Source organism: Lethenteron reissneri, chromosome 23 (genome assembly GCF_015708825.2).
Source record: "Lethenteron reissneri isolate LAM-NWPU_2019-01 chromosome 23, ASM1570882v1, whole genome shotgun sequence".
Classification (NCBI taxonomy): domain Eukaryota; kingdom Metazoa; phylum Chordata; class Hyperoartia; order Petromyzontiformes; family Petromyzontidae; genus Lethenteron; species Lethenteron reissneri.
The window spans coordinates 19,701,327-19,711,123 of NC_083801.1; the positions used below are offsets into that span (position 1 = coordinate 19,701,327).

General features: G+C 46.4%; 1 protein-coding gene across 2 annotated transcripts in view; it reads right to left on the reverse strand.

Annotated features, from left to right (window-relative positions):
• Positions 1-5,873, reverse strand: part of LOC133346164 (collagen alpha-1(XXVIII) chain-like) — a 54,702-nt gene extending 48,829 nt beyond the window's left edge. Inside the window, exons 1-5 of one of the 2 annotated variants that reach the window (XM_061557620.1) lie at positions 5,705-5,873; positions 2,123-2,305; positions 1,055-1,623; positions 324-344; positions 104-163 (exon numbers count right to left, since the gene is read on the reverse strand). In XM_061557620.1, the coding sequence (XP_061413604.1) occupies positions 104-163; positions 324-344; positions 1,055-1,623; positions 2,123-2,303 (831 nt within the window). In that variant the 5' untranslated portion in view covers positions 2,304-2,305; positions 5,705-5,873. Of the gene's footprint in view, positions 1-103; positions 164-323; positions 345-1,054; positions 1,624-2,122; positions 2,306-5,624 lie in introns of both variants that reach the window. The other variant, XM_061557619.1, reaches the window with a different exon arrangement.
• Between the last annotated feature and the right edge of the window lie 3,924 nt (positions 5,874-9,797).

The window sequence follows — 9,797 nt, forward strand, 5'->3', positions numbered from 1 at the left end:
TAAAAACCAAAAAAATTATTTTGTGGCCACAGCGATGCAGAAATGTCACGAATCCAGACATTCCGGGAAAGAGCATTGCAATATTAAAACGTGTTTTTCTCACCTGTAAACCCGCGGGCCCACGCTCTCCCTTCTCGCAGGCGCATTTGGCTGGGGCGGCGCACTGCAGGTGAACACGGAGTCGTGCGTTTTAACTGGATGTCAAACGAAGCCAGGAGAGTTTACACATTGCGCACACGGTCAACATTCGGCGGTGAAAATATTACATTTTCGGATAAAACTCGAGTTGTGTATGATGCAAGCACAGAACGTAAAGCGCTTACCCCTTCCGATGCCAACAGAGACTGGAATATAAACGAAAGACAAGCGTTAACACATCGTCCATTTGTTTTTACGTGACATGCCCGTCGATGTGACACTGATTCGTTTCGTGTACAAAACATTCGGAGAGATGTATTCACGCCGCCGTGCAACTCTGCGCACAGATTCACGACGTGGAAACTCCACCACCATCGCGTCTCTTCAGGTGGCGAGGGACTAACCCTGAGGCATTTTTCCAACTCGGGCTCCACACGAGTACAGAGGCTGACAGCCTGGTATGTCAGGAAGTCAGCAAATCAAGGCACGGTGATGAATTGCAATTACCTTCAGATTTAAAGCATTGAGTCTTCTCTAAGATTAATTACGGCTTCGCAAAAAGTTTCCATTTGACCGTCCCGCAAAGCCCGATCGTGGCTAAAGGCGTGACTTTTTTACGTGAAAAAATCCAGCATATTCTCAACCATTTTCTGAGTCAATTCAAGAGTCCCGTTCTGAGAGAGCACCTTCTGCCCTCTTTTTTGCTTTTCACAGACTGAAGCAATATATATATTTTTTATACAGATCTCCACTCATCTCAAAACTGAACTCGCAAGCGATATATTAGGGAAACGCACAGCAGCGACATCCTCCAAGAGCACTCGCTCAACGGAATCAAGACGTGAGGAAAAAATGTCTCTCGCGCCCACCTAATTCCCATCCTGCAAATTAAAAAAATAAAAGATGGTCCCCTCACCATCTCCTTGAGGAGCTTGTCCATGACGCCGCTGTCGCGCATGTTGTGCACATAGCGCGTGGCCGGCACGCTGGCCAGCAGCCGCAGCTTGGCCGCGTTGGCCGGCTCTTCGGCGAGGCCGGAGAGGCCCACCACGAAGAGCCGCACCCCCTGGTTCTTGGCGTCCGTGGTGGCCGCCACGATGTCAGGGTTGCGCGGGTGAGCCTCGCCGTCCGTCATCAGGACGGCGAGCATGACGCCGCTGGTCCTGGACTCGCTCAGGAACAGCTGCGTCATGTTGGTGATGGCGTAGGTGGTGTAGGTGCCGTGGCCGATGTAGCCCATGGGCTGGATGCGCGAACGAAAGTTCTGTGGGCCGCGCCAGTCGTTGAAGCGCTGTTCCATGCGCACGCTGCTGCTGTACTGCAGCACGGCGATGCGCCAGCTCGCCTTGCGCTCGCCCGGCACGTGCTGGTGCTCGAGACGTTCGGAGAAGTCCAGCACGAACTTCTTCTCCTCGGCGTGGTTCGCCGCCTTGGCGCTCTCCGAGCTGTCGAGCAGGAAGGCCACCTCCACCGGGCACGCGCCGTCTTGTGGCGGCACAATTAGCGTGGAGTTACGGTCCAAGCGGCATATTACCCTCGAGTCGCGGTGCTTTTATGCTGCGCGAATGGCGGATAAAATTGAGACTTAGCGAATGGTTATTTCGTTGTTTGGGACCGATGTTGGTTACCTGGAAATACTATTAATGCACCCACAATTCATCAATTAAAGACTAAAGTTACGTTGTTTTTGAATAGAGTATAGCTAAATAATGTCCACTTCTTGCAGATTTATAAAAAAAATGTGAATATTTTGTAGGGCCATGTCTGCCTTGCCCGAAACAAATTGCATCGCAATCAGTTGCTTTGGTCAGTTGCAAGTAAATCAATGAATTCCCCATAATAATTGACGCCAAAACCTTACACATTTCAAAACATCAGAATACATTCCGTTGCATGTCCAAACAATCTCTCGAAATGTGTCCGCGTGTCATTTGAACGTACTTCGCGTCCACCACCATCATCTCCAGCGCTCCTGCCCCATTACCTTTGGATTCATCGTTGAGCAGCAGCTTTTGCCGCGCCCGCCCTCTGACCCGTGGCAGGGAGGCCCTGTCCCCTCTCTCCTCGTGCGGACTCCCTGCCGCTGGCCACACCAGCAGCAGCAGCACGCACAGCGGCACAAGCAGGCAGCGCATCTCCCCACGCAGACTCGCTCGCCCTCCCATTGCTGCAGCGACACAGGCAGCATTGGTTACGCAAGCGAAGGTGCTGTCCGGGCTGTGACGTGAGTCTCACGGTTCGACTCCAGCGGCCTCCCCTGGTTATTACAGACATGTACGCGCCGTCTGCTTCCGCGTTGGGCGTTGAAAGATTCTTGTAAAGTCTTTTGCAGGAGTTAGGCCATTGTGTGCCGGTGTCATGGTCCAAATGTGTCAAACTTGAAACAATCACTCAATTGGGGTTAAACATGCCAATCCTCGCCCCCCCCCCCCCCCCCTGCTGCGAAAAGTTGGCAGGACTCTCCTGGAAAAAGAGTCATGACTCCGTGAGGTTTGCCTGGATAAACAAGCACAATACAAAATTGAGAGTTATGTGGCCACCTGCTGTAGGACTGGAAGGCCATTGGTAACGTCTTCTACATCCTGCTGGTCATATTACCGTGAAGGTTTTCACAGATGTGCAGTATTCTCTCTGATGTGTTTTCGGGTTATGCTGCGTGTTGCTCGGAGAAAAAATATACTGCCTGTTGTGTTGTTCAGTGAGATGTCCAACGATTCGTTCCATGTGCCGGGGAGCTGAACAACTTGTGTGTATGTTGAACTTGTTTTTACACCGTATGTAGCCAACCGTGCTAATGGGAGGTGTGGGGGAAGGACAACAAACTAGAGGTAAACTCAAAAATCAGTTTTAAAGAAATGAGTTTTCAATCTAAATTTTAAAAGTTCATAGCTCCAGTGGCTTCCTGGAGCTATCTGAAAGCGCGCGATGCAGTGACCGTTTTTGTTCGATGGTTAGCGAAAAATCGCCGCTGCGAGGATGACTGGAGTTCGCGTGATGGTTTATGCTCCTTGACGAGGTCAGCGAGGTATTGTGGTTCATTGTGGCAAGCACTTTGTGTGTAATGAGCACGACATTATAATGTATTCGTTCGGAAAACAGAAGCCAATGCAGCTTGGCGAGCACTGTATGGAATGTGGTACAGGTCAAAAACACATTGGAGGCCTTGCCTGTAGGCATGTCTTGATATCCTATTGCATTTGTTTTTTTTTTACTCTGCAAATTGCATATAGAAATTATTAATTCTAAGTTGTTTTTTTTCAATCTGAGATATGAGCAGTGAATCTCAAAGAGTCTGCGCTGGTTGAAAAAATTGGTTTCGTGCATACTTTTGTTTATTTGACTTTGTATTTTGTTCCTCGGGGCAATTTCTTCTCAATTATCCTCATCCAACAAAAACGGCAAGAGCTCCTGCTTTTGCAAAAAGTTGAAGTTTGTTCCCTCTTCATTCAAAAGGATGTCATCGAGTACGGAATTACTATCGGTACTACATGTACAAAATGAAGCCACGCTCATTCCCAATACTTTCTTTTCAACAAGTTCTCACATTGGACGCTTGGCCGTTTCTTTTTGTGTGTGTGTGAGACGAAAAACAAAGTACAAGGAGATAAAACTCAGAACTCCATAATGGACCAACAAATAATCCCACAACCTCTACGATGTTCTACCTTCTACATAGCCTTGTGTGGGTTCGTTTTGCACACGTGCCGATCGCTTTCTCACCCCCCCCCCCCCCCCCCACCTCAAAAAAGCATTGCAATGCCGGCGTGCGTGCCAGGAGGAATTGACGTTGAGCACAGAACCCTGGCGAAGGTCTATCGGCAACCGTCTATTATAAAGGTCGGGTTACGTGAACTCCACGCCGTGATCTGCAATCGCCCTTGAGCAACTCTAGCGCGGTTCAAACGCTGCCCGCGAATCTCCGCCACCTTGGCGGGAGAGGGGACACGCTTGTCTCCGATGGGCCTGTCGGCCGTGCAAGAGTTGACCGGGCACGGCGAACATAGTTGTGCACGAGCCCACGCCAGTCCTGTCACTCTGTAGCCACTACCGGCGAGGTGGCATCGCTTTAACGGTCCCAATGTCCGTATGGGTGGGGTGGGGGGGGGTCAATTTGCAGTGAGAAGTGCGACGACCGTTTGATAATTATTCATCAGTCGGTTGTTAAAAAATAAAAGTGCACTCTCATTCGCCGTAGAAATAAATTGGTGAGACTAAAGAGGTGCTACCTGTTTCGGCTCTGGTTTAAGGAAACTATGCAGTGCTGTAATTGAGCATTGCATGGACGTAGCCAATGTGTTTATGCCGACAAGCGTGCAACCTTTATTTATCTTGCATATTCTGTTGCTCAGCAGTAGATGGTATATATTTTTCCTAGTTATTATGCATGTTCCTGGAACTTCTTTCGCACCATACGTAGCCAACGGTGCTAATCGGAGGTGCGAAAGTTATTCACTCGGAAGCGTACAACTTAAAAAATATATATCACGCATAGCATATCCCGTAATCACCTATACATCCCACAGCACGTTTGCTCTGTTAGCCGTAAACAGTGCAGGGTTGCGTTGTAACAGAGAGACAAAATTTCGATTTAAAGCTTTCGTGACTGCAGGGATTCATCTTCTTGGTTCTTTCGGTAAAGTCACGTAGAATGGAAATAATAAAATAATAAAAATAATACATAATAAAATAATTCTCACGACGTTTCGGCCACAACAGAGGGACAATTGCCTTTTAGTGCGCGGCACCACTCCGCATAGAGCAAGCCGTGCCGCACTTTGGAAGCCGATGTTCTCCGCGCTACAAGCGACTGGTTGGTTCCCCTTTGCTTCGATTCCAAACAGGATCCGGGACGTTCGCCCACACCCTCGCGAGTTCCCGAACCACTGAGTGGTTTGATGAAACCTGCGTATTAACGGGCGACTCGCGCGGTCGCCCTTTTGAATGAAGAAAATCACAAATTCGCAAATACAAATTCCAACACTTTGGGGATGTCTGGACACCCCGACGCATTGCCTCTGCGACATCACAATACGAAACGTATAGGTATTCTGCTTTAATCGCTTCTTGCAAAAGCCAACTGAAAGTCTGTTTTTTTTAAAGCTGCATTCCGTAGCCAACTTCTAAAAATCGAAATTTAAACAATGAACACGCCTCACAATAAAATTAAGTTGTCAAACAGACATCGCTGGCATAACATTTCACATTCAAGTTTACAGCACCTTGAAGAACACTTGCTATTCACACTTTTCTCACCCTTATCGTGCAACTTCTGTATTTCAAGTAATAATGCACACTTTACGTCATCGTATGTATTGCATTGTAGACTGCCTTAAAATACCGCTGTTGGCATATTCGATGTGCCTTAAGCTGAAATACATACTTTATAAGAAGTTAACATTTCGTGTAAAGCCCCGTTGCGCGAGGGGAGATTTTTAAAAAACGCGTACAGTTACATCGTAACAAAGTTAACAATAATCTTAACTTACCAAAGAGGTTAGTTTATGAACACCAGTGCAACCTCGAAATATTTCGCAGAACGTCTGCAGCCTGATACAGCGCCACTCACCTGCAGGCAGGCAGGTAAGTGAGAAGATTGTGTCGGGGGGGTGGGGGGGTCACGTGTGCTCAGCAGTGATGTGTGTTTGCATGCGGGGTGTGCATTTAGGAGTGGGTGTGTTAGTTGGGTCTGGGTGTGTTTTGTACGAGCGTGTCTGAGCGTCTGATTATCCCAGAGTGCCGTGATGTCGCACACAGAGAACCTGCCTAGAGGGGGTGGTGGTGATGGTGGGTGGGGGGGGGGTGCAGACAACTTCACTGGATGCAAGCTAACAACTTTGCCTTGCGGGGGTCTTCCCACACCGCCCTTGCGGAGGTCTTCCCACACTGGGACAGATGCCCACTCACACATTTGTCTTTGCCTCTGGTTTAAAATGTATGCTTCTGCGGCTTGAAGAGTGGGAGGGGTTCTTTTTTTTTTGGAACAAACAAAAAAAGAGTTTCTCACCCACCACGGTCGTTCCCTTAGAAAGGGAATTTCCACTGAGTCGTGTGGAGCTGGTGCCGTGAGCTGGCTGCCTGTGTGAATAATGCGCTACTGTTAAACAATTGCAGCAAAGAATGTGAATCGATTTACTATAATTACATCTTTGAGAATTACAGCGGACAAAATGGGCTGTGGGGAGACAACTCCACACATTTTTCGATGTAAAGCTTTCGTGACTGCAGGGATTCATCTTCTTGGTTCTTTCGGTAAAGTCACGTAGAAGGGAAATAATAAAATAATAAGTGAGCACGGCTGCTTGCGTTGTAGCCGAAACGTCGTGAGAATTATTTTATTATGCTTTATGTTTTGTTTTTATTATTTTATTATTTCCCTTCTACGTGACTTTACCGAAAGAACCAAGAAGAACTCCACACATGTTGAACACATGCTGCGTGCACATACATATTCTTGCTGCCATGGTCCAATGGGTAGCACACCCGACTTGCAATCCAGGGGTCGCCGGTTCAACCTCCCAGCGCGGCATTTAAAACACTCTGACTGCGGTCTCTCTCTCTCTTTGCTCAGAAGGAGGGACATTGCCTGAAGCGTTAGCCTGTTAGATTATATACGTTTTACATTGTATATGTTTACTGTTCAAACGCAGTGCTGCTGATGAATGCAATGGGGGGCGGGGGGGGGTTCTCTCAGTTCTTATCCACAAACACAGCTTGGCGTGGTAAAATACACACCAGTTGCAGTGTACAATGTTAAACAAAAAATATAAGAAGATACATTGATATTAATGTGCAAGGCAGCTTTTTTGTGAATGGTGTTGGTGGATGAAGTTTTGTCGGCCTGGCCCTTAGCCGCTGGTACATGTAAATAAAAATTAAGAGCACAGATTCTAGAACAAATGAGAAATGGGCCGAGAAAGCTTTCAAATTAGAAAAATTGTCTTCTCCATTGTTCGCAATGTCTTGTTCGATTGTTGAGAGATCAATAATTGTCACAGACAATAATTCGTGGCTGTATTCATTTAGTGTACGGGGCCTTTATGTATGCACATTATGCCACGCTTTCTCTTCAGTTATATTGATTTTCTTTGCAAAGTTGTAAGATATTTATTTTTCATTTTGTAAAATTTCCCTTCGACTGACCGACATTTTGTCCGTTGTAATTAGCAAAAAAAAATATTATTGTAAATCAATTCACATTTTCGTTGCAATTACTACAAAAAAATGCACCAATACATGCTATATTTGATAAGAGTCGTGTTGCAGAAATTGAAAGAGAAAAAAAACAACACTAGTCATTTTGTTCGTATGCCATTTAGAGGTAAATTGTGTTTCGTTTCACGCCACCTCATCCCAGCTGTTCTCTCTCGGCATTTGTGAAGTTGACGCGGATGTCGCCATGACGTCACCCTGCGGTGACGTGGGCCCATCGGTGAGCGAGATCGCCGCTCGCCGCAGAGGTTCACGGTTCCGACTCCAGCGGCTGCCCTGGTTAGTATTGACGCCGTCCGCTTCTCCGCCGTACGTTACATATATCCCGTGCCGTTATTTGCACGAGTTAGTCATATTGTGTACAGGCGACACGGTCCAAATTTGAAAGAGAAATATCGGCAACTTATTCAACTTGAATACACAGTGGAGAGCAATCACTGCAAACATTTGGCAGGACCCTCCTGAAAAAGAGTCATGGGACTCAGTGAGACTCTCATGGATAAACAAGCGTAATAAATATAATATATTGCGGATTAAATTATGAGTTATTCAGTCAGAAATGTCGTCTAAATTCTCAGCATGACACTCCGGGCCATGATAACCACACTCAGAGTCTCTACCCACGTGGCGATTGTGAGAAGTTTGTGTGCGTAAGAGGATAACAATTCGGTTTTCGTACTTCGCCACGAGGCTTTCTCCTTTTTGATGGACACCCATGGAGACGTGAGTAGTTTGATGGCGAAATCTCGCTATGGCCAAACGAGCTACGCATTTGATCTGTTTATGACATTTTATCACTAAAACAATACATAACCGAATTAAATATTTCGGATAGTGATGGGAATGTAAGCCTTTTATCTGGGCATAATTAAAAAAAATTTTCCAGAATAAATTACTTGCAAAAGACAAAAATACAAATGTCAAAATATTTTATTGAACACTTAACGAGAACAGGGATGTTAGCATTATTGTACATTCTTTAGATATAAGTAACAAAACACACACACATATATATTGCACACACATTTTTCTTTGAAGTTGGCCCATAGGTAGTAGCTCTTCAGGTATACGCAGCTCGACTGAGCTAATACCAAATGCGATTTCCGAGGACGTAGTAGTCCCTCTATTGGACACATTTAGCCATGACATTGCCAAACATATGCGGGGCTTTTTGCGGTTGTGCTGTATAGAGACAGCTCTCAGACGCGTCCTCGGCTTGTACCCCGTGTTGTTTGGCACGACGAAGCGACGTTTCGTTCCGTCTGCTGAGAACCCTCTTCAGTAAGAAGAAGCTTTCCTTCACGTAAGACAAAACAACAAACACGCAGGACAACCTGAAAACGCATGGGAGAGCTGGCGAACATCGCTCAAAGTTCGGTATTCACGATTGAGCCAACTTTTGCGACTGCCATAAGCAACGGGCTGCGTGTCCTTTGAATGCGTTCAAAGCGGAGGGCACTTAATACATTCCCATTCGTGCACAGTGCATGCATCACAAAGGGGATCAGGACATCTAAAATAAAACAATGATCCTTGAACTCATGGGCATGCGTTTTCATACAAACCACTATTGCTTTTAAATCTACACATTCACTTTATTCCCATAGTGGCCTATAATAAGTGTTATGAATATTCTGTAAAAAAAATAGGTTATAATGTTAATATTGTAATAGTCTTTAAACACTTAAACATTGGCACACGTACACTCAGTCGTGTCTCAGGCGTGGCTGGAGCAGCCGCAATGCTTGACGTTCCACCCTCACCCTGCAAAGCAAAGACAAAGATCCCCCGTATAGCCTTAACATACTATAGGGGGCAAGCGCTGTTAGCGAGCACCTATAAAGGCCGGCACGGTACACGAGGGGGTGGGTGGCCAGCATCACGCCCGGCCGCCTTTGACTCCCGAGTGGCGATGTTTTTACGCACCGGACCAGGTACTCATTTGAGGCTGAGTCAATCTAAGGGAGGCCCAGGACTAGTTCAGATAATTGTTACTTGTATATTATACCTCTCATTGCTTCACAACAACCATGCCCTACCACTACCGGACAATCCGCCCCCACACAGCGTTCCCCAGACCATGCACTCCCCCACGTTCCCTTCTCCCTCAACACATCTTTGGAAGAAAAAAACAGCTGCTCTGTGTCTTTATAAAAAGGTAACCTAACGAATAGCATTTCAAGGGTGTATTAATGGTGTGCTTGCGTCACAAGCTCACCGGTACAGGCGAAATAAACTGTAGCTGTGTGTAATTATAGGTGGTAATGTCACCAATGCAAAGTCTTCATCCAGCAGTGAATGGAGAATGGAAGTTGGTAGTCCATCGCTGAGACATGGCAGGCAACGCGTGCGTTTGAAAGACGGAGCCAGACGACTAATGATGGTTAATTTTTGTAAGCTGTAGGAATTATTAATTGTCTAAATGTTCCATGGACTCTCTGAGCGGGCTT